General features: G+C 45.7%; 1 protein-coding gene across 1 annotated transcript; it reads left to right on the forward strand.

Moving 5' to 3' along the window:
* The first annotated feature begins 713 nt into the window (after window positions 1-713).
* On the forward strand, window positions 714-20,567 carry LOC147124628 (proteinase-activated receptor 1-like). Its single transcript, XM_085990718.1, has 2 exons — window positions 714-1,024; window positions 18,212-20,567. The coding sequence occupies exons 1-2, from the start codon at window positions 958-960 to the stop codon at window positions 19,435-19,437; spliced, it is 1,293 nt and encodes a 430-aa protein (XP_085846844.1). The 5' UTR covers window positions 714-957; the 3' UTR covers window positions 19,438-20,567.
* Window positions 20,568-25,670: the final 5,103 nt, after the last annotated feature.

Raw genomic sequence — 25,670 nt, forward strand, 5'->3', positions numbered from 1 at the left:
AAGCTGGACTTACTAGGCCCAGAGCTGCTTGAGGTCATCCTGCAAGTCCATCTGCAGCCTCCCCCACTGGATGTCAGTAGCCTTCCACTAGCCATGCTGCAGCCACTGAGGTAGCACTGTGTAGGAGCACTAGGACAGACCTGCACTCCTTCCAAGGCCAATATATCCTTCCTAAGGTGTGGTGCCCAGAACTGTACACAGTACTCCAGATGTGGTCCAACCAGGGCTTTGCATAGCTGTAATAAAACATCCTTCCCTTTATATTCTAGCCCTCTAGTTGTAAAAGCTAAAAATTCCATTAGCCTTTTTGATTATTTTTTGTACCTGATTACTAAATTTTAATGATTTGTGTACATGGATCCTTAAATCTCTTTGGACCTCCACTGTTTCTAGCTTTTCACCATTTAAAAGCTAGTTTGCATTAGTAGATTTGAATTGATAATGATGTCAATGCACATTTGGGTAGACTTTTGCCTGGTGTTACGCATTGTCTGAGTAAAGCCTAGAGAAGAAAATCAGGCTTTGTACCAACATAAACTTCTAAGAAAGAAAGAACGTGCATGTATTGTCTTTAACGACCTCAGGACATCCCAAAGCGTTTTACAGCCAATGAAGTACTTTGAAGTGTAATTACTATTGTAATGTAGGAATATAATTATGGGATGGTTAACTCGGGGAGGCATGTTCCCTTTAAGAACACTCCCCAAACACCTACACAATCAGCCCTGCCCCACGAAGTGTAAGACAAGAATCCGACAGGGGGTCGGAATTAGGAAACGGAAACTTCAAGCTGAACTCGTCTGCTAAACTTCCGAAACGAAACTAGTAACTGATCTCGAGAGGGGAGACCCGCGGAAGAGGCCCGGAGGGAGGTGGTTGTCTGTCTCGGGGTCAGTTACGGTCCCAATCTGTGCCGGATCGGGATTGTGGAGAGAACCGAGGCTCCTTTCACTCGGGATGGGCTGGAAAGTTCAGCTTTTGCTGTGGGTCGCGCTGCTCCCCGCAGTCGCAGCTCTCAAACCTGGTAAGAAGGGTCTGGGGAGAAGGGAACAGGGGGAGAGGGGTGAGGAGGGAGTCTGAGGATGACTTGGGAAATATCTGGGATTTCGCATCAGTAAGTGTGGCACGGAGAGCCAGGATCACAGTAGCTGGCCCCGGTGGCTGACTGTGATCAGCAGTGCATTTACAGTATACACAGAACATACTCCAGCCAGTAGATCTCAGCTGGGAACAGTGTTGGGATTTACTATTCCACACTTTACATTTTCAGCAGTGTGTTATTTCGCAAGGATAACATTGGCAGTTTATCCCAACAGTCCCACTTTATTTATCAAGAGAAAGTCCAAAGGGAACGCACGTCCTATGCTTTTTACTCATATGATCCATACCGTACATTCGTGGTGCGAGATACCATTTTAAAAAATGTTAAAATTCATTAAAAAATGTTACGGATTTTTTTTAGCGCAGTAACCTCGTGTAATGTTAATTTTTCATCCGTTTATTTGTAAAACAGTTTGCAGGAAAGGCCAGTTAGAATTAGATCTGGCAAAAGCTGATCATTACAATTTACAAATCCAAACTGGAGAGCAGTCAATCCTTCATTAAGATGGAGAATTAAGTAGTTGACTCAGAGACTAGGGTCCTCAATTTAAATAAAGGAGATGGTCTGAGGAGTGAGTTGGGTAGGATTGATTGGGGAATGGCACTCAAAGGGTTGATGGTGGATAGGCAATGGCAAACATTCAAAGACCGAATGGATGAGCTACAGAATTTGTTCATCCCAGTTTGGCATAAAAGTAAAACAAAAAAGGTGACTCAACCGTGGCTAACAAGGGAAATTAGGGATAGCATAAGATCCAAGGAGAGGACATATAAATTGGCCAGAAAAAGCAATAATCCTGAGGATTGGGAGCAGTTTAGGATTCAACAAAGGAGGACAAAGGGATTAATTAAGAAAGGGAAAATAGAATATGAGAGTAAGCTTGCAGGGAACATAAAAACTGACTGTAAAAGCTTTTATAGATATGTGAAGAGAAAAAGATTGGTGAAGTCAAGCGTAGGTCCCTTGCAGTCAGAATCAGGGGAATTTATAATGGGAAACAAAGAAATGGCAGACCAACTAAATACATACTTTGGTTCTGTCTTCACAAAGGAGGACACAAATAAACTTCCAGAGATGCCGGGGAACATAGGGTCTGATGAAAGGGTGGAACTAAAAGAAATCAGTATTTGTAGGGAAATGGTGTTAGGAAAATTGATGGGACTGAAGGCCGATAAATCCCCAGGGCCTGATAATCTACATCCCAGGGTACTTAAGGAAGTGGCCCTAGAAATAGTAGATGCATTGCTGGTCATCTTCCAGAACTCGATAGACTCTGGAACAGAACCCATGGATTGGAGGGTAGCTAATATAACCCCACTATTCAAAAAAGGTGGTAGAGAAAAAGTGGGGAAGATGCCTGTGCGTGAATTCTTTTAACGTGGGGTGGCCTGACATCGGTAGTGGGGAAAATGCTAGAGTCTATTATAAAAGATGTAATAGCAGAGCACTTGGAAAGCAGTGACAGGATTGGACAAAGTCAACATGGATTTACAAAAGGTAAATCATGCTTGACTAATCTACTGGAATTTTTTGAGGATGTAACTGGTAAAATAGATAAGGGAGAACCAGTGGATGTGGTGTATTTGGACTTTCAGAAGGCTTTCGATAAGGTCCCACATAAGAGATTAGCATGCAAAATTAAGGCACATGGGATTGGGGGCAAGGTATTGACTTGGATAGAGAACTGGTTGGCGGACAGAAAGCAAAGAGTTGGAATAAACGGGTCATTTTCCGAGTGGCAGGCAGTGACTAGTGGGGTACCGCAAGGATCGGTCGTAAGACCCCAGCTGTTCACAATATATATTAATGATCTGGACGAGGGAATTGGATGTAATATCTCCAAATTTGCAGACGACTCAAAGCTGGGTGGGAGGGTAAGCTGTGAGGAGGATGTCGTGAAACTCCAGTACGATTTGGACAGGTTGGGTGATTGGGCAGAAACATGGTAAATGTACTATAATGTGGATAAATGTGAGGTTATCCACTTTGGTGGCAAAAACAGGAAGGCAGATTATTATTTGAATGGCAATAGATTGGGAGAAGGGGAAGTGCAAAGAGACCTGGGTGTTCTTGTGCACCAGTCGCTGAAGGTAAGCATGCAGGTGCAGCAGGCAGTTAAGAAGGCAAATGGTATGTTGGCCTTCGTAGCAAGAGGGTTCGAGTACAGGAACAACGATGTCTTGCTACAGTTGTACAGGGCCTTGGTGAGACCACACCTTGAGTATTGTGTGCAGTTTTGGTCGCCTTACCTGAGGAAGGACGTTCTTGCCATGGAAGGAGTGCAGCGAAGATTCACCAGGCTGATACCTGGGATGGCAGGAATGACGTATGAGGAGAGATTGTGTCGATTGGGCTTATACTCACTGGAGTTTAGAAGATTGAGGGGGATCTCATCGAAACCTATAAAATTCTGTCAGGCCTGGACAGCCTAGATGCAGGAAGGATGTTTCTGATGGCTGGGGAGTCCAGAACCAGGGGTCATAGTCTAAGGATAAGGGGTAAGCCATTTAGAACTGAAATGAGGAGGAATTTCTTCACCCAGAGAGTGGTGAACCTGTGGAATTCTCTGCCACAGAGGGCGGTGGAGGCCAGTTCATTAAATATATTCAAGAGTTGGATATATTTCTTAAGGCTAAAGGGATCAAGGGATATGGGGAGAAGGCAGGGACAGGGTACTGAATTTGGATGATCAGCCATGATCTCATTGAATGGCGGAGCAGGCTTGAAGGGCCGAATGGCCCACTCCTGCTCCTATTTTCTATGTTTCTATGTTAACAATTAGCAACAGTCAATCATACAACATTTCGACATTACCAAATGCACATCACGGCAGTCCGAGGGAGGATCCTCAGTACTCCGGGAGAACTAAATGTACAGACACAGCGGCTCTGAGGAAGGTTACCGGAAACTCGCAGGAAGGAGCTGAAAGGAACTCAGTAGCCACCAAATAAAGTGGGTAGAAGAGAGTGCCATCTTCATATGGATAAGGAGAGGCGACTGAGACCGAAAATGGATGGGGTAGAAGGATGTGGTAGCAGGACTAGCACACAGTAGGCAGAGAAAGCGACGAGAAGGCTGGAGTATGGAAGTAACCAACAAAGAGATAGCACACCCAGGGAGCTACCAAAGGAAGATCCCTTTTATAACATCAAACCGGGGTGTATCCCCTTGGATACCATACCCTAATGAAGTGTGGGTATCTTGCTTGTTATCTTTCTGTAGCTGTTTTTCCCAGATGCAAACTGATATCCCTGCACTCCTGATCTCAGGTCCCATTCAATGTTAGAACCTGGACTCTTCTCCATCACCTTTACTTGTAGTTAACGGCTTTATGATAAGCATACCAAGACTTTTATGAACCAAGGTGTGGAGATGCCGGAGTTGGACTGGGGTGGACAAATGTAAGAAGTCACACAACACCAGGTTATAGTCCAACAGCTTTATTTGAAATCACAAGCTTTCGGAGCGCTGCTCCTTCTTCAGGTGAAGTGGAGAAATGCATAAAGACACAGCTTGTATAGTCAGAGAATCATGTCAGATGTTTACAGGTAACCTTTCCAACTGCCATTTATCACACCTCGGCAGAGAGATAATCACAGCAGTCAAAGGTGTGAATGGTGTCCAAACAGGTCAGTCAGGGAAACATTACATCAAAGAACAATGAGGTGGGGTCACAAGGGGTCAAATATTGCAGATGCTGGGGTCTGTATGAAAAACAAAAAAAAGACAAAAAACATTTTTTTTGGCTGGAAATCACAGCAGGTCCGGCCGCATCTGTGTAGAGAGAACAAGCCAATGTCGACTCGAGTCTGGATGACCCTGCGTCAGGTGGGGTTACATGTAGCGTGACATGAACCCAAGATCTCTGTTGAGGCCGTCCTCATGGGTGCGGAACTTGGCTCTCAGTTTCTGCTTGACGATTTTGCGTTGTTGTGTGTCTCGAAGGCCGCCTTGGAGAATGCTTACCCGAAGATCGGAGGCTGAATGTCCTTGACTGCTGAAGTGTTCCCCGACTGGGAGGGAACACTCCTGCCTGGTGATTGTTGCGCGGTGTCCGTTCATCCGTTGTCGCAGTGTCTGCATGGTCTCGCCGATGTACCATGCTCCGGGGCATCCTTTCCTGCAACGTATGAGGTAGACAACGTTGGCCGAGTCACATGAGTATGTACCATGTACCTGGTGGGTGGTGTCCTCACGTGTGATGATGGTATCTGTGTTGATGATCTGGCATGTCTTGCAGAGGTTGCTGTGGCAGGGTTGTGTGGTGTTGTGGTCGCTGTTCTCCTGAAAGCTGGGTAATTTGCTGCGAACGATGGTCTGTTTGAGGTTAGGCGGCTGTTTGAAAGCGAGTAGTGGAGGCGTGGGGATGGCCTTAGCGAGGTGTTCGTCGTCATCGATGACATGTTGAAGGCTGCGAAGAACATGGCGTAGTTTCTCCGCTCCGGGGAAGTACTGGACGACGAAGGGTACTCTGTTGGTTGTGTCCCGTGTTTGTCTTCGGAGGAGGTCTATGCGATTTTTCGCTGTGGCCCGTCGGAACTGTCGATCGACGAGTCGAGCGTCATATCCCGTTCTTACAAGGGCGTCTTTCAGTGTCTGTAGGTGTCCATCGCATTCCTCCTCGTCTGAGCAGATCCTGTGTATTCGCAGGGCTTGTCCATAGGGGATGGCTTCTTTAACGTGGTTAGGGTGGAAGCTGGAGAAGTGAAGCATCGCAGGGTCATCCAGACTTGAGTCGACATTGGCTTGTTCTCTCTACACAGATGCAGCCGGACCTGCTGTGATTTCCAGCCAAAAAAATGTTTTTTGTCTGTTTTTTTGTTTTTCATACAGACCCCAGCATCTGCAATATTTGACCCCTTGTGACCCCACCTCATTGTTCTTTGATGTAATGTTTCCCTGACTGACCTGTTTGGACACCATTCACACCTTTGACTGCTGTGATTATCTCCCTGCCGAGGTGTGATAAATGGCAGTTGGAAAGGTTACCTGTAAACATCTGACATGATTCTCTGACTATATAAGCTGTGTCTTTATGCATTTCTCCACTTCACCTGAAGAAGGAGCAGCGCTCCGAAAGCTTGTGATTTCAAATAAAGCTGTTGGACTATAACCTGGTGTTGTGTGACTTCTTACATTTATGAACCAAGGCAGTTCTTTATTCTCTGCTGTGCCTGGTTAGCACAGTCCAGGCTGAACAATTAACCTTAAATCATGCTAAATTATTTAATGGCGAGTACATGGGATGTCCAGCACATCCTCCTGTCACCTTAGAAAGCAAAAAAACACCACACCGTTAGTTCGCTGCCTACAGGCTAAAGCTACTGTTGAGATTTATGTTTGATAAAATCATTCAGAAGCAGAAGGTTAAAATCAAAGAATGATAGAAATGTTAAAAAGTCTTGTGTTTATGAAGCATCTTTCACATCCCCAGGACATACCAAATATTTTACAGCCAATTAACTACTTATGAAGTGTAGGAATTAAAGGTTACGGGGAGCGGGCAGGAAATTGGACATGAGTCTAGGTTCGGATCGGTCATGGCCCTGTGGGTAGCGGAGCGGGCCCAGGGGCCGTGTAGCCTGATCCTGCTCCTATTTCGTGTGTCTAATTCTGTTAGATTCAGGAGATGGTTCTGGGATAGTGGATTGGCGGTTAGGATCAGATCAGCCATGATCTTATTGAATGGCGGAGCAGGCTCGAGGGGCCGATTGGCCTACTCCTGCTCCTATTTCTTATGTTCTTAACAAACATGTCAGCCAAGTTGTGCCATTGTAAGCGGCATTAGAAACATAACATAGAACATAGAAACATAGAAGATAGGAGCAGGAGTAGGCCATTCGGCCCTTCGAGCCTGCTCCGCCATTCAACGAGATCATGGCTGATCATCCAAACCCTAGCACCCGGTCCCTACACCGACAGCCATCCCACCCAAGCCCTATCCCCGTAACCCCACGTATTTAATCCCCCCTAACACTAAGGGCCAATTTTTTTATCATGGCCAATCAACCTAACCCGCACATCTTTGGACTGTGGGAGGAAACTGGAGCACCCGGAGGAAACCCACGCAAACACGGGGAGAATGTGCAAACTCCACACAGACAGTCACCCGAGGCCGGATTTGAACCCGGGTCCCTGGCGCTGTGAGGCAACAGTGCTAACCACTATGCCACTGTGCTGTAGGCAGTGCAGATGAAAGCATAACATTACAAAGAGATATTAATAGATTAAGTGAATGGGCAAAACTGTAGCAAATGGATTTCAATATAGGCAAGAGTGAGGTCGTCCACCTTGGACCTAAAAAGAACAGATCAGAGTACCTTCTAAATGGTGAATAGCTAGAAGCAGTGGAGGTCCAAAGAGACTTGGGGGTCCAGGTACATAGATCATTAAAATGTCATGAACATGTACAGAAAATAATCAAAAAGCCTAATGGAATGCTGAGCTTTATAGCTAGAGGATTAGAATACAAGGGGGTAGAAGTTATGCTACAGTCATACAAAACCCTGGTTAGACCACACCTGGAGTACTGTGAGCAGTTCTAGGCACCACACCTTAGGAAGGATATATTGGTCTTGGAGAGAGTGCAGCGTATGTTTACCAGAATGAGTAAATTACAAGGAGAGATTACACAAATTAGGGTTGTATTCCCTGGAATTTAGACGGTTAAGGGGTGATTTGATCGAAGTTTTCAAGATATTAAGGGGAACAGATAGGGTAGATAGAGAGAAACTATTTCCGCTGGTTGAGGAGTCTAGGACTAGGGGACATAGTCTAAAATATAGAGCCAGGCCTTTCAGGAGTAAAATTAGAAAACACTTCTACACACAAAGGGATGTAGAAGTTTGGAACTCTCTTCCGCAAATGGCAATTTCTTGATTTATCCTGTGCTCGACACTACAGCTACTGTTAGGGGGCCTATAAATTACTCCCACCAGTGTTTTCTGGCCCTTGTTGTTTCTTAGCTCCTCCAAAAATGAATGTGTAGTGTATGTACCTTTAAGAGCCCCTGTGTACTGTAATACCGTTGTGACCACTCGGGTATATAAGCCTGTATAGCGTCTTGTATCTTTTAGTTCACCTCCAGACTTTGTTCAGTAAACACCTGTTAAACCAACTCCGGCATTCCGTGTCTCCATTAACACACGGATACAACAGTGGCGACGAATTGGAAATGGACTTACCTGCAATTTGGCAGCACCTCAAGGAGATCGATTCCTCAGACGAAGGTCGAAGAAAAAAAAAGAAAAAAAAAACAGTGGTTTCACCAGCTAGCCAGGCTGGTGGCAGGTACTGCACTAATCCTTCCTGGGCGGCGGGCTGGGGCTCGATCGGGTGGCTCTGCAGCGGGGCCGAGCAGTGAGTCGGAAGGCAGAGGCAAACAGAGACGGAGGGTGGAGCACTCGGGAGACGGCCGGTGCTGCAAAGCAGGTCGGCATTCGGACCAAGCAGAGGGAGGGAAAAGTCCCAGAGAGTCCGGCGGGAACGAGTCTCCAACTATTAAAAATATCTGTGTAAATAAAAACCATGGAGAACAGCGTTGTCGGCGGCGGGAAAGCGCGGGAGGTGCCATTTTTTCTCGGCAGGGAAGAAAGGAAAGCGCGGGAGGCGCCATTTTTGATTTTCAGGATGCCTAAGACTGGCAATATTACTGCTTTCGATAGTGATATAGAGGATTGGACCACATATGTGGAAAGAGTGGAGGTATATTGCACAGCGAATGAAGTAGAGGATGATAAAAAGGCATCGGTACTTCTAAATCTGATGGGCGCAAGGACATACGGGTTGTTACGAAACTTAATCACTCCAGCCAAACCGATGGACAAGAATTTTAAGGAGATTGTTGATACCCTACAGGAGCACTTAAACCCAACACTGCTGCTGATAGCGGAACGATTCAAATTCTTCAGGAGGAATCAGCACAAGAATGAAAGTAACGCTGATTACCTCACCGAATTAAGAAAGCTGTCAAAGCACTGCCAATTCGGGGCAGGACTGGCAGATTCTCTACGAGACAAATTCGTCTGCGGTCTCCTAAGTGAAGGAACACAGAAAAGGCTACTTTCTGAGAAAGATTTGACACTGGACAAGGCTTTCAGTGTGGCTGTATCATACAAAGCAGCAGCAAGAGGAGCTGCAGAGATACAGCAAAAGCCACAGGACTTCGGCACCAATGAAATGACACGGGGTTTCGAGAGATGTTATCGCTGCGGCAGATCCACCCATGACCAGAGGGACTGCTGGTTCAAGGACAAAGCATGCAGGCAATGCGGAAAGATGGGACACATTGCACGTGTATGCCGATCTGGAAACAAAAAATCCACTGACAGAAAAAAAATCAATAAGGAAAAGTACAGAAAGGTACAAATGATGACAGACAGTAGCTCCGAAGACCAGAAGAGCGATAGCGACTCCGGAAACAAGAGACTAAGCTGTCTCAAATTACATAATGTAATTGCCAAAGAAGATTACCGGACCATTTGGGTTACCCTCACGATAGCGGGGTCCCCAGTTAAAATGGAGCTAGATACAGGATCAGCTCTGACCGTCATAAGTCGACGGGATTATGAGCGGCTATTTCCGCATATACCTTTGAAAGACACATCCATTATCTTGAAGACATATACAGGGCAGAAAGTATACCCCAGAGGGAAAATAAAGGTGCCTGTTGTATACAACGGCAAGGAAATACAGAAGTTGTATTTATACGTTCTGCAAGATGGTGGTCCACCGTTGTTGGGACGTGAATGGATCAGGAAGATACGTTTAGACTGGCACTCCATTCAGGCACTGACGGTGACCAGTAAGAAAAAAAATGATGATGACGTCATACCTGAACGATTAAAAGACATCTTGGCTAACGCCAAAGAAGTGTTTCAACAGGAACTAGGAACCTTGAAAGGCATCACTGCCTCAATAAAAGTGGAAGATGCGGCAATTCCCAAATTTTTTAAGGCAAGGCCGGTGCCATACACAATTCGTCCAGCAATCGAGGCACAGCTGGAGAATTTGGAAAAAGCAGGCGTGTTATCCAAGGTAGATTGGAGCGAGTGGGCAACACCCATCGTCCTGGTCATGAAGAAAACGTTGAATAATGATAAATCTGAAGAACAGAGAAAAATTCGCATCTGTGGGGACTTCAAGGTGACTGTAAACCCGGTCCTTCACACGATACAGTATCCTCTTCCAAGGATAGAAGATATTTTCGCCTCACTATCCGGAGGGAAATGTTTCACCAAAATTGACTTGGCACAGGCATATCTACAGATGGAGGTTGAGGAGGCCTCTAAAAAGTATCTCACGATAAACACACACAAATGCCTGTACCAGTACGATCGACTGGTTTTCGGAGTAGCATCAGCTCCAGCTATCTGGCAAAGAGCTATGGAGCAAGTCCTGCAAGGGATTCCGGGGACTCAATGCTACCTAGACGACATCCTTGTAACAGGAGAAAACGACAATGAGCACCTTGCCAATTTGGAGCAGGTGCTCACTAGGCTGAGAGAACGGGGCCTACAAGCAAATCGCCCCAAGTGCGAATTTTTCCAGAAACAAATATCATATTGTGGCCATATAATTAATGAAGAAGGGTTGCATAAGTCACCTGAAAAAACTAAAGTGGTCATAAAAGCCCCAGCACCTGAAAATGTCTCATAATTAAGGTCGTTCCTGGGATTGATAAATTACTATCATAAATTTTTACCGAACTTGTCAACTGTTCTGCACCCTCTTAACGCACTGCTACAAACGGGAGTAATTTGGAAATGGGGCGAAGACTGTAAACGTGCCTTCCATAAATGCAAAGGCTTGATCACGTCCAAGGAAGTGTTGGCTCATTACAACCCATCACTGCCAATCAGACTGGTGTGCGATGCATCCCCTTACGGCGTAGGAGCGGTATTATCGCATAGATTCCCTGATGGCTCGGAGCGGCCGATAGCTTTTGCGTCACGCTCATTGAACTCAGCTGAGCGTAACTATGCCCAGATCGACAGGGAAGCACTCAGCCTGGTGTGGGGAGTGAAGAAATTCAACCATTACCTACACGGACAAAAATTTACCTTGTTGACTGACCATCAACCCCTCGTCTCCATATTCAACCCTAAAAAGGGCGTTCCCATTATGACAGCGCAAAGGCTACAGAGGTGGTCCCTTTTCCTAGGGGCACACCAATATGACATTGAATACAAAGGATCAAAACAGCATGGGAATGCTGACGGTTTATCGCGCCTACCGTTGCCAACGGTAGAAGAGGCACCTACAGTGGACCCAGTGGAGATGTTCCACTCAACCATAGTAGAATGTCTACCAGTAACAAATTCTACCATTGAAAAGGAAACGAGAAATGACCCGACTCTCTCACGAGTCTACGATTTAATGGTGAAGGGATGGCCAGCACATGGCGAACCACTGTTGCCAGCATTCTCGCAAAGAAGAGAACAGCTGTCAGTGTGCCGAGGAACCTTGATGTGTGGATCCAGAGTGGTGATTCCACCCAAACTCTAGGATAAAGTGCTAAAGGAGCTTCACGAGGGGCATCTGGGTGGAGTGAAAATGAGGAACCTAGCCAGAGCGTTTGTGTGGTGGCCAGGTATCGATGGAGACATCGAAGAAATGACCAAGAGCTGTCTAGGATGCCAGAAGGTCCAAAACGCCCCACCACAAGCCCCTCTACATCCATGGGATTGGCCCTCATCTCCATGGCAAAGGGTACATATCGACTTTGCTGGTCCATTTATGGACTCAATGTTCTTAATCGCGGTTGATGCACACTCCAAGTGGCCGGAGGTAATAAAGATGTCCTCCACCACCACGGAAAAAACCATCACAGTATTAAGGACCATATTTGCCAGGAATGGGCTGCCTGAACAGATCTGTTCTGATAATGGACCGCAATTTGTGTCCGAAGAATTCAGGAAGTTCTTAAAAAAACAATGGGGTTAAGCACTACACGTCCGCCCCATACCATCCCGCCACCAATGGATTAGCTGAAAGGTTTGTCCAGACCTTCAAGAAGGCCATAAAGACCATGGGTAATGAAGACATAAATCTACAACATAAGGTCGATAACTTCTTGTTTGCATACAGGAATGCAACACGTGGTTACAAACCAAACTCCCGCCATGATGTTTTTCAATAGAAGACTAAGATGCCGGCTGGATTTGATCAAGCCAAGCATCAGAAGGGACGTAGAGAACCGGCAATTTCAAGGCATGAATGAAAGGCCAACTAGAACCTTCCAGATAGGTCAACAAGTTTTGGCCCGGGACTACCGTACCGAGAAATGGCAGCCTGGAACTATTTGCAGATGACTAGGACCACTGATGTATACCGTGGACATTGGTGAAAGCATAATAAGGCGCCATGCTGAGCAGATCATAGAGTCATCCGAAAAGGGACAACCTACACCACAACTCTATACGCCTAATGATGAAGCAGAGATACCCATAGTATCTACCTCCGATCCGGTGATACTGGAACCAGATGAACCCGACACTGGCATTCAAGCCGAATCGACCTTGCCAAAAGAACCTACTACACCACCAAAAACTACTGCACCACCGAGGCGTTATCCGGACTGAGTCAGGAAGCCTCCAGAGAGACTGACTTATAATTGATTAACTGCAGCAAATGTGTAGATTATTGTTCTTGTAAACATGTTAATTAATGATTACTTAAAATGTTATGTAATAATTATCTAAAAGGGGAGGAATTGTAGTATATGTACCTTTAAGAGCCCCTGTGTACTGTAATACCGGTAGTGACCACTCGGGTATATAAGCCTGTATAGTGTCTTGTATCTGTTAGTTCACCTCCAGACTTTGTTCAGTAAACACCTGTTAAACCAACTCCGGCATTCCGTGTCTCCATTAACACACGGGTACAACAGAATGTACATCTTGTTTTTCCAAGCTAAGATCCCTTTTCTCTACTGTCTTTATCCAATCCTTTATTATCAGGGCTACCCACTTCCTTTTCCATTCTGCCTATCTCTTCTAAAAGGCAATATCCTGCAATATTTAGTTTCCATGATACAGGGCTATAGGGAGAGAGTGGGAAAGTGGGATTACTTTGGATTGGTGTAGCTGAGTCATTAGAGACGACTTTCAAAATCTAAGCCAAAAAGGTTGACAAACTACAGTAAGAACAATACTTTTAAAATATATTAAAGGTGAGAGGGAGGAAGGCACTTAAAAGGCACACAGACATAAATAGTCCGTTACTAAAAATGTTAGGGATAACAGTAAAAGTGGAAAAGTTAATTAAAATTAAGCATTAAAAAAAAAAGAAAAATAAGACTAGATTTTACAAATTTCTGCCCCCCACATGGAGTTCGCCCACTGGAGCACATATCGGGAATTCAGCCGCAAAGTTCAGTGGCTCCGGCAGATTATCTGCCCATTCATTTTCAATTTGTGAAATTAAAAAATATGGATTTCACAGGTATGTTCATAAAAGAGCTTTAAGAAAGACAGGGAAGTACTGTAATGGAAGAGTATGATATTTTTTAAAATATTAGATCAGTGAGTATTCAGAGCAGAAAGTTACAGTAATGTTCCTGAGTCCAGATGTAACAGGGGATACAAAATGCATCAGTCGCACATGGAAGACTAAAAGTGAAATTACCAATCCATATTTGGTATTTCACAAATTGAAACTGAATGGACGGATAAACTGATTCTCTTTCCTATTTCCCACACCAGCCATCATTGTTGCCTCTCTGTGTATGGTTACCAATTTACTGCTATATTAGGGGCACTAGGACATGTGCTTCGCATGCCTGAAACCGGCATTTCTGATGTCCTTAAGGGTGTGCACACAGCACGTACACACCCGTAGGGATCGGAATATCCGGCCCATTATGTTTAGAAAATTGTTGGTGTAAAATCACAATGTTAGTGATTCTAGGGGCAGAAGGAGCAGGGGTTTGGGACTCGCAGCTTGTCACCTGCATGCTAATTAGGCCGACCACCAAGATGTTTTGTGCCTCTTGCTGCTGTAGTTGGGCGGGTGGTATGATCACCACACTGGCTACCACCCAATTTCCACAGCAAACCTAAGTTTACCCCGGCGTCTTTTAAAATAGAAGTTTTTATCTGTGTATTTAGTATAACAACATGTTGCAGTCACAGTCAACTGTGACAAGAGAAGTTGTACAGTAGACTACCCTTTATCCGAACTTCCGAAAACCGAAACCCTCTAAAAACCGACGGTTTTTTCGTTCAGCGTAAGTCGTGCGCACGACCCCCCGTGGACCCCCCCGCGGACCCCCGCCGGCCCCGACCCCCGCCGACCCCCCCGCGGACCCCCGCCGACCCCGACCCCCGCCGACTTACGCTGAGCGTCAGCGTAAGTCGTGCGCACGACCTCCCGCCGACCCCCCCGCGGACCCCCGCCGGCCCCGACCCCCGCCGGCCCCGACCCCCCCGTGGACCCCCGCCGACCCCGACCGTAAGTCGGCGGGGGTCCGCGGGGTGTCGGCGGGGGGGTCGGCGGGGGTCGGGGCCGGCGGGGGGCCAGCGGGGGTCCGCGGGGGGGTTGGCGGGGGTCGGGGCCGGCGGGGGGTCGGCGGGGGTCCGCGGGGGGGTCGGCAGGGGGGTCGGCGGGGGGTCGCGTGCACGATCCCCCGCCGACCCCCCCCGCGGACCCCCGCCGACCCACCTTCCGAAATCCGAAATTCTCCGAAAACCGAAACACGGCTGGTCCCGAGGTTTTCGGATAAAGGATAGTCTACCTGTTTGTGAATTTAGCCCTGGTTGTTACTGGGAAGCACAGAAAGATTTTAACAAATTCTATTGGGGTAACAATGAGCAAGTTACAGAATTCACAGTCTTATACAAGCTCTAGCCTGAATAGTGAGAGTTAATTCTGCAATTGAGCTTTCATGCTCAAGAGATAGAGGCGATGAAATTGGTATCGGGCGGTAGCACAAAACGACGGCAGAGAATCGGCAGAACATTTTGTATCCCACCTGATTTTCTTTTCCATTGACTTCAGTGGGGAACAAAATCAGGTGGAATGTAAAGCGAGCTACCGATTTGCTACCGCCCAGGACTAATTTCATCATATTTTATTAATGTGCCTTAACAGTGAGGAGCATCACCCACCGGCTGCACATATTGGGAAAATGCAAGTGTGCTGCCCACGATTTTCCGTCCATTAATTTTAATGAGCATCTGGGAAAGAATGATTTAGATTAGAAGATTGCGTGCTGGATTGATTTCAACGTAGCAAGGATCTAGAGAGGGGAAGAGCATGTATGTATGTATACTTGGAACTTAAGAAGCACGAGACAGGTGGGAGGCTCAGGAAATGTGCTAGAATACTTGCACACTTCTCTCCTTCCAAATATGGCATTAGCATTCATGTCCTGGACGGACCTAATATTTATGCAACTTGCAGACAGTAAGGTCCTGCGAACTGTAATGAGATAATTCCTCTGTTAATCTGTTTTGGTGGTGCTGATGGGGGAGGGCTGAAAGAACTCCCCTGCTCCTCTTTTGAATAGTGCCATAGAATCTTTTCTGTCCACCTAAACAGGCAGATGGGGCATTGGTTTAACATCTCATCCAAAAGACAACACCTCCAACAGTGTAGCACTCCCTTAGTATTGCATTAATGTGTCAGCCTGGATTATGTGCTCAAGTTTCTGGAGTGGGGCTTGAACCCACAACCTTCTTTCATAGCTCAAGCAAGAGTTGACACTTGCCACTGAGCCAAGCTGCCACTATTACATTTTTGTAGCTACACAAGAGGTTGTTACACAAGATTAGGACTCATGGGATTGGGGGTAATATATTAGCATGGATTGAGGAATGGTTAGCGGAGAGAAAACAGAGAGTAGGGATAAACAGGTCATTTTTGGGATGGCAGGGTGTAACTAGTGGAGTGCCACAAGAATCAGCTATTTACAATCTATATCAATGACTTTTATCAATTGATAAGGTTCCACATGGCAGACTGGTCACGAAGTTAAAAAAGTTAAAAAGCCCATGGGATCCAGGGCAAAGTGTCAAGTTTGAATCAAAACTGACTTGGAGACAGGAAGCAGAGGGTAATGGTTGATGGGTGTTTTTGTGACTGGAAGGCTGTTTCCAGTGGGGTTCCGCAGGGCTCAGTACTAGGTCCCTTGCTTTTTGTGGTATATATCAACGATCTAGACTTGAATATAACGGGTATGATTAAGAAGTTTGCAGATGATACTAAAATCGGCTGTGTGGTTTATACTGAAGAAGGAAGCTGTAGACTGCAGGAAGATATCAATAAATTGGTCAGGTGGGCAGAACAGTGGCAAATGGAATTCAATCCGGAGAAGTGTGAGGTAATGCATTTGGGGAGGGCTAATGAGGAAAAGGAATACACATTAAATGGTAGGACACTGAGTAGTGTAGAGGAACAAAGGGACCTTGGAGTGCATGTCCACAGATCCCCGAATGTAGCAGGCCAGGTAGATAAGGTGGTTAAGAAGGCATACGGAATGCTTGCCTTTATTAGCCGTGGCACAGAATACAAGAGCAGGGGGGGTTATGCTTCAACTGTATAAAACGCTAGTTAGGCCTCAGCTAGAGTACTGCGTGCAGTTCTGGTCACTACATTACAGGAAAGATGTGATTGCACTAGAGGGTACAGAGGAGATTTACAAGGATGTTGCCGGGAGTAGAGAATCTTAGCTATGAGGAAAGGCTGGGTAGGCTGGGTCTGTTTTCCTTGGAACAGAGGAGGCTGAGGGGAGACCTTATTGAGGTGTATAAAATTATGAGGGGCATAGATAAAGTGGATAGAAAGGACCTATTTCCCTTAGCAGAGGGGTCAAAAACCAGGGGGCACAGATTTAAAGTAATTGGGGGAAAGTTTAGAGGGGATTTGAGGGGAAATATCTTCACCCAGAGGGTTGTGAGGGTCTGGAACTCACTGCCTGAAAGGGTGGTAGAGGCAGGAACCCTAACCACATTTAAAAAGTACTTGGATGTGCACTTGGGATGCTGTAACCTGCAGGGCTATGGACCAAGAGCTGGGAAGTGGGGTTAGGCTGGATAGCTCTTTGCTGGCCTCCTTCCATGCTATAACTTTCTATGATTCTATGACTTAGATGAGGGAACCGAGTGTAATATATCCAAGTTCGCTAACGACACAAAGCTAGGTGGGAAAGTAAGCTATGAGGAGGACGTTAACAGGCTGCAAAGGGATATAGACCGGTTAAGTGATTGGGCAAGCAGGTAGCAGATGGTGCATAATGTGGGGAAGTGTGAAATTATCTACTTTGGTAGGAAGAATGGGAAAGCAGAATATTTTAAAAAAGATGATGAGACTAGTAAATGTTGGGATTTAGAGGGATTTGGGTGTCCTTGTACACGAATCACAGAAAGTTAACATGCAGGTACAGCAAGCAATTAGGAAGGCAAATGGCATGTTGGCCTTTAATGCAAGGGGTTTGGAGTACAAGAGTGAGGAAGTTTTGCTGCAATTATATAGGACTTTGGTGAAACCACATCTGGGGTACTGTGCACAGTTTTGGTCTCCTTACCTAAGGAAGGATATACTTGCTTTAGAGGGAGTGCAGTGAAGGTTCACTGGATTGATTCCTGGGATGAGCGGGTTGTCCTATGAGGAGAGATTGAGTAGAATGGGCCTATATTCTCTGGAGTTTAGAAGAATAAGGGTTGATCTCATTGAAACGTATAAAATTCTTACAGGGCTTGACAGGGTAGCTGCTGAAAGACTGTTTCCCCTGGCTGGGAATCTAGAACTAGGGATCATGGTCTTAGGATAAGGGGTCAGCCATTTAGGACTGAGATGAGGAGAAATTTCTTCACACAGAGGGTTGTGAACCTTTGGAATTCTCTACCCCAGAGGGCTGCGAATGCTCAGTCGATGAGTATATTCAAGATTGAGATCGATAGATTTTTGGGCACTAAGGGAATCGAGGGATATGGGGATAGGGCGGGAAAGAGGAGTTGGTGTAAATGTTCAGCCATGATCTTATTGAATGGCGGAGCAGGCTCAAATGGACTGTATGGCCTACTCCTGCTCCTATTTCTTACGTTCTTATGTTTATGACATTGCGTGATAAGAAAAGATTAATTACATATTTGTTATCTTATTTTTCAGATAAGAACTCAAGATCCAGAAAAAATATTTTACCTAAAAGCTTTGGTGGTAAACCTTCAGTTAGGTGCAATGAATCTATGCTTCTCGAAAATATGAACAGTGGTAACAATTCGCAGCAGAGCAGATTTGGAGCTTCATCAAAATGTGGATTTAATGGAAATGACTCCTTCCAAGACTTCCAGAAGCACAAAATGGTTGATGTGACAGTTTCAGATATAGCAAGACAATACCTAACGGGTTTATGGATGACTTTAGTGATTCCATTTGTTTACACGTTTGTTTTTACTGCAAGCTTGCTTCTTAACTTCCTGGCAATCTTTATATTCCTCTTTAAAATGGGATTGACAAAACCATCTATAATTTACATGATGAATTTGGCAGCAGCAGATTTGTTATTTGTGCTGATGCTCCCTCTGAAGATTTCCTACCATTTTTCTGGTAATGACTGGGGATTTGGCTCTTTCCTGTGCCGATTGGTTACTGGCGGTTTTTATGCTTATATGTACTGTTCAGTGCTGCTGATGATGTGCATAAGTGTTGACCGATTTCTCGCTGTGGTTTATCCAATACGCTCTGCCTCCTGGAGGACCCGGGGACGTGCGATTGTACTTTGCCTTGTCGTGTGGCTTGCAGCTTTTGGTGGTGTTGTACCACTTTTCCTTACTGAGCAAACAGTGTATGTCACTGACCTGAACATCACAACCTGCCATGATGTGCTACCCCTCTCTACACTACAAAGCTATTCCATCTACTATTTTCCCACTTTATGTATTCTGTTCTTTGTAATTCCCCTGCTTGTGACCTCAGTCTGTTATGTATGTATTATCTCAACCCTTCATTCAGCAAATGAGACAAACCAGTGTGGAAAAAGACATGCTATCTGTTTGGCTGTGATTGTGCTTTCTGTGTTTATTGTTTGTTTTGCACCAACTAATATCATTTTGCTCATACACTATATTTATTTTTATCGTGCAGCAAGTGACTCCGTCTACTTTGCCTATATACTGTGTGTGTGCATAGGCAGTGTGAGCTGTTGCCTCGACCCTTTGATTTATTATTATGCCTCATCCCTGTTCCAGAATCAGTTACATCATCTTGTGTATTCTAGGGAGGTTGCTAGTCATCAAATAAAAGAGGCGAGCAAGGAGTTGGGAACTTCCACTCCCGATCATGGCATCTGCAGAAAGTTGTTAACGCAAACCTATCAGAAGATGTATACGTCCTAAGGTTTTTTTTTGGTAATGTTATAAAATACAACAGATTTCTCTCACTCAGGGATAGTGTTCGCCATTTACCTGAGATCAAATTAGTCTGTGCTGTTCTTCATACTCCTTCACTGTGTGTGTCAGTGCACAAAGTGTTACTGTTATCTTTGACAAAACCTTTGTCTTATTTGTACGGTTCTAACAGCATTTCTCTGTGCCTTAACCCTGTTGGTTTGGGTTTTGTCTGTCTGTTGTAAATTCAGACCACAGTGTCAACAGTAATTCAATTGCTGATTTCAAAGGCACATTAACCCTTGAACTCCAAGTATGCCACAAGGTAACCCACAGAGTGGGAGCAGAAGGAAGTGCAACCACAGTGTCTGTTCCTCTGGGACTAGTTCCTACTAATACTGCTTTAACAGCTCTGGTCAAATAAATTCCACTCTGCTGCATGCCCTTAATCTACTTTCTAAGATTTGTTATCTATAAGGGTCATAATTCACTTGACAATTTCATAAGCTGTAAAAGTAACTGATTTTAAATAATGGTGAGGGTAAACCCTTTCCTTCATTGTCATCAGGAGTGGACTTGGCTATTAAATCAGACTATCCGGTACTGAATTTACTCAGAACCAACTGAGAACACCTTTACATCTGCGATAGAACACATCAAGTGTCATTTATAAAGTCTCACCACGCCAAATGTAGAACAGATGCAGCATGTCAGAGAAGTGCTTGGTACAGTGCCACAAAGCAGTGACAAAGCAAACCCAAAGGCTGAGAATTCTGTTGTTCCAGAATCTTCCACAGTTTATGGAAAGAGAAAAAGGGACACTTCAACTGTAATGAGAAAGTAAACTTTTGGGTTTAAGAACGATTTGCAGAGGAAGGCAGCAATTCCTATTTTATTATTGCTTACATTTCTTGATTGTTATCTTCACATACTGTTAAAATGTAACAAACATTTTGTCACATATGATAAATTGAACAAAGTATGGCAGTGAAACCTTTGCATCTTGTATACTATTGTCTCAATAATATAATTAAAATTTGTACATGATATATTTGATACTGCAAAATATGTGTGATTTGCTGTATGAGAAATACATTTGTCCACATTGTACAAGTGTAGTTAATAAAAAGATCACATTAAATGAATCCAGGTTTGTGCTAATTCCGAATTCAAGGCATAAGCATGTTTGTTTATTTATTTGGATGTTTCTTCCCTTGTTAGTCTCACCAAGTCTCATGGCATCCTGCAGGAAAGAGGGCAGGTGAGTAACCTGCTCCCAGGCCTCCATCTGTGCCACTCTTGACCCAGGTGATGCACACAAAACAATCTGGTAATGACAGTCCCTCGGAATTTGACCCTCCTTAACACCAGCAATGCAGCTGCTACCAGCAAAGCAGTGGGGAAGGGGATTGAACCTGTGGTACTGTGTATTGGTGCTATCTACGGATCTTTTTAACCTCAGCATTATCACCAGACCATCCTTCATTCAAGTACAATGCGGTGGTTTATAGGAGCTTGTTACAGTACCTTGGTTTATTTTGTTATGTTGCATAGGACAGTGTATAGGAATTTGTTGGTAATGTGCTGCATCCATAGTATAAAAATAATTGCATCAAAAAATGGTACCACAATGATGTTACCACACTATTGCAGAGGCCACAGACATTGTAGCTATATTTGCTACATTAAAAATAGGAGACATTTATATGCAGCCATACATAGTTGACCATTCTAGATATATGTAAATCGAAGCACAGAAGTTTCTCTCTTCATAACATTTATACACCACAATACCTGACAAAAGACCACAGAGCTGTAATTTCACAGTGCCATGGCCAGTCAAAGAAATGCTTTTTGGGTCGGTAGTGATGAGGTTTGGGGTGTGACCTGTTTGTGTCGAGTCCCTGTCTCTTTTTGCCTGTAAGAAATTCCAGTTGATTTGGGGCGGGCACATAATATGCCTGCCCATAAATGACACCAGAGAAATGAGGGCAATACATTATAGTTATGCATCCCTGGCATCCAGTGCTGCTAGGGACCCTGGAGAAGGTGTGTGTGTGTGGGGGGTGGGATTTTACATTTAATAGGTTAGTTTCCTTACTGAAATTTGATTGCAGAGCAGCCTATTCAAAAATGAGGCACATTTTTGAACGTTCTCAATTTGGAGCTGGGACACTTGCATATGCTGCAGTAAACTTCCAGTCCCTCACCTGAGGTAGGCATCGTAGTTACATTGTGAATGGGAGGGGAGGAGAGGGGGCACCTGCCCAATATATGCTAATGGCCTTGATCCCAGAAAGTAGGCCAGTCTCAGAGGTACATCCATGGGACAGGCAAAGTTCTGCCTCCCATGAGATATGGCCCCCAAACCCCGCCAGATGAATTTCAGGGCCTATGTATCTATGGTTCCATAAATAAGCATTACAACAGTGTCTGCACTTCAAATGTGCTTCAGTGGCTGCAAAGTGCTTTGGGATGTCTTGAGGTCATGAAAGATGCTAAATAAATGTAAGTCCTTTAATCATGACACAAGCATCTATACCCATGTCTCAAAAATATGTCCACAATTAAAGAAAATATGGAAAGTATCAGATCTTGGGGACTACATTGTGAAGCCTGGGACTTAACAATTACAGTTCAATGTTACATTGTCAGTTTGTCAGTTTCAGTGTCTCCTAATGAGCTCCGGATCAGGACCAGTTCTTGGTGGTTCTCTAAACCCTGATGATAATTTGGATATAGCATGAAATGGAGCCTGGATGTCAGAAGAATTCAGACTCCTTTTGATGTATAAAGAAATCAAAGTTTTTACTCTGAATGAACAGTTATTTCAGACAGTGTGGGAAAATAGCTTCAGAGTTGAAAGTAAACATGTTTGAGATTTTGCACTTACATCATGGCTGATTAATATCTCTTTTTCCCCAAAGCATCTCAAGGAAAATTTTAACATCGTTATTTCTAAAAGACTAAGGGGGTGCTTTTCCCCAGATACTTTAGGTGCTAAAGAGTCTCCGAAGTGGCTAAGATGGGGCCTTGAGCTGCATCGCCTGGTTAGCCCGCCTTTAGCGCAAGACGCCACCTTGGGAAAAGAGTTGAAGTGCGCGCTAGGAACGGCCACCCTGAGGATCATTAAGGCTCTGATGACCAGTTAGAATGGCTCCTAACACTCATTAAAGAGGCTGCATGGCATTTTGCTGGTTAGCGCTGCAAGTAACAACCTCTCTTAACCGTGACCAGCTGAACAGGAGTAAAGAAGTCATTGATGAGGATTGTGAGTGCTACTTACTGCCATGCTCAGCTTTCACTGCTCACTTGCGGCTGGAGATCGACTGACTAGAGGACTTGTGACATACTTTCTGGGGCACCTTATCAAGGCTTCACCAACACTCTATCAACATTTATTTTGCAAATTCTCTGAGGACTTCACCTAAAGAGAGTGGGTGTTTACTGTACCTTACTGGAGACCTTATAGGAGTCATCAGGAGAAAGGGAGTGGTTGGTCATGGGGATCTTGCTAGTGGTCCCATGTGGTCTGGAGGAGGAATGGGTGAAAAAGATGAGGCCAGGCAGAGCAGCGCCAGCTGCTGGAGGAGGGAGAGGAGGGCAAGGAGGGCTCCAGATTCGTGGGGACTTGCTGCATGCTCTAAAATCTGGCGATCATGAGCGACCAGCCATTACCACTAGCAATTGTGCCAAAGGGTCAAGCTCAGGAGCCACAAGAAGAGGAGGAGGAAGCTGAGGCGGAAGAGGGAGAGGAAGTTGAGGAGGAGGAAGAGGAAGAGGAGAAAGAGGAGGAGGAAGAGAAAGAGGAAGAAGACGAGGAGGAACAGAGAAACAGAAGTAGGCTATTTAGCCCCTCAAGCCTGTTCCGCCATTCAATGAGATCATGGCTGATCTGTGACCTTAACTCCAGGGCTAGAAATTCATTATAGCTCAGGAATGGGCGGTATCATTAGAAAAGTTGGAGAATTAGCGCCAGGCACTAATGCATTAGACTGTACGCAAAATTCATGCTCCCTGCTCAAAAAAATGATTGGAATCCTAGTTCAAGTCTTAAAGCCCAAGCTCATTGGCGTTACACCCTAAGGGTGGACCAATATCAGGTGCAGTCTAATCGCAAGTCATGATTGCCATAGGCTTTTTTCACTACTTAAAGGGGAGGTTCAATGATGCTGCAGAACCTCACTCTCAGCATTGCTGGCAGTGCAGCTGCCTCAGCAAGAAGAAGCAGGACAAGGAGAAGAAGCCGGGGGACTGAACCAGGTGTACTCATGGCAGATCCATGTCCCAGGGTGAGAGCCCGCAGATTCAGCGATCAAGCATTGGAGGCGTTGGTGTTCGCTGTGGAGAGACGGAGGGCGGTGCTCTACCTGGCAAGTGGCAGGAGGCCCTTGCCGCAAGTCTTCTACACCTTGTGGAGGGAGATAGCGCAGCATGTCTTGGGCAGCACTGTGGTCCCCAGGACCCACACACAGCGCAGGAAGAAATTTAATGACCTCACTCGGTCAGGGTGAGTGAATGCTTCAACAAATGTGACATATCACCATCTGAACCACAATCTTCACACACTGCCCAAAGCACCACACTCCCAGCACTCACCCACCAACAATCTCTACCTACCAACACTCACATCCACATCTCACACCTTGCACACAATGACAGCTATTTAACTATGGCAGGCACATCTCCCAAACACATGGCTCCACACTCACTCACACACTTTCCTTTCTCTTGCAGGCCAAAGTGGCTCACAACAGGAAGGAGCAGGAGCGCACAGGTGGGGGACAAGCTGATACCCAACCACTGTCTGCACTGGAAAATAGAGTGCTGCAGATTATTGGGCACCAGGTGATGGGCGCCATGGTCACCAGTACAGTTGACCTCCTTGGGGACAACAACGGTATGTTCATCCCTACTCCTTCTCACATCCCACTTCCCTCTCACCCCACAAGCGTTTTCCACTTTCCAGTTAATCATGCTGTATGCATGCCTTTCTCCCTTCCTGCCCCCTCCCCTCACCATAACCTGACTCTTGTGCCTTTATGCTTTCAGATAATGATCAAGCAGCTGAGCAGCCTGTCCCTGAGGGTACCATAGAGAGCGAGGCGGGAGAAGAGGAGGAGGAAGAACACACCGCATCACTGCATGTCTCACCCGCAGGCACCAGCTCAGATACTAGCACTACGCATTCTTTAGAGTCTAGTATAGTAGCGGGATCTACACAGGGTGATGCACCAGGGATGAGCAGGCTGCAGCAAGGCCAGGGGGAAAGGATAGCTCAGGGGCCAGCTCCCCAGAGGGTGAGTTCACGCGCAAGTTCTGCTGCACAGGACTCAGATGAAGACCTCGATGGGGAGGACTTTAGAAGAAGGGTGATGGACATATACACAGAGATGATGGGTGCAATGGCAAGGGTGCCCAAGAGCCTCTCGGCAATGGTAAGGAGCATGGAGGAGTCCGCCTCCAACATTTCACAGAGCTCTGCGCGCACCATGGAGCCCATCATTTCCTCTCTGGAAAGGATGGTAGACTCCCAGAGAGACCATGGCGACCCAGACCTGATGCCGCATGTGATGAGCGATCTGGCCGCTTCCAGTACAGCACAGGCAGAAGCAACGCAACGTCTTCATGCTGTAATGCAGTCTATGGTTGGTGACATCCAATCTCAGACTGCTCTCATGCAGTCTCAGCTTGATGCCATGCAAGCTCTGACTGCTGCCATCGTGGCTGGGTCTACCACCGTCGACTGGGGCTTTCACAGTGTCGCAGCAGACCAACAATTTTTTTTTAAATTAGTTTTTATGTGATGTGGGCATCAATGGCAAGGCCAGCATTTATTGCCCATCCCTAATTGCCCTTGAGAAGGTGGTGGTGAGTGGCCTTCTTGAACTGCTGCAGTCCGTGTGGTGAAAGTACTCCCACAGTGCTGTTAGGTAGGGAGTTCCAGGATTTTGACCCAACGATGATAAAGGATCGGCAATATACTTCTAAGTCAGGATGGTGTGTGACTTGGAGGGGAACTTGGAGGTGGTGCTGTTCCCATGTGTCTGCTGCCCTTGTCTTTCTAGGTGGAAGAGGTCGTGGGTTTAGGAGATGCTGCCGAAGAAGCCTTGGCGAGTTGCTGCAGTGCATCTTGTAGATGGTACACACTGCAGACACGGTACGTCGGTGGTGGAGGGAGTGAATGTTTAAGGTGGTGGATGGGGTGCCAATCAACCGGCCTGCTTTGTCCTGGATGGTGT

The sequence above is a fragment of the Somniosus microcephalus genome, chromosome 1 (genome assembly GCF_052327205.1).
Source record: "Somniosus microcephalus isolate GS21.2 chromosome 1, FLI_Smic_1.0, whole genome shotgun sequence".
Classification (NCBI taxonomy): domain Eukaryota; kingdom Metazoa; phylum Chordata; class Chondrichthyes; order Squaliformes; family Somniosidae; genus Somniosus; species Somniosus microcephalus.

Bases quoted from the DNA above. Each gene is read 5' to 3' on its own strand.
- LOC147124628 (XM_085990718.1), top strand. From the start codon at position 958: ATGGGCTGGAAAGTTCAGCTTTTGCTGTGGGTCGCGCTGCTCCCCGCA. The intron at 1,025-18,211 runs GTAAGAAGGGTC...CTTATTTTTCAG, and splicing joins AGTCGCAGCTCTCAAACCTG to ATAAGAACTCAAGATCCAGA.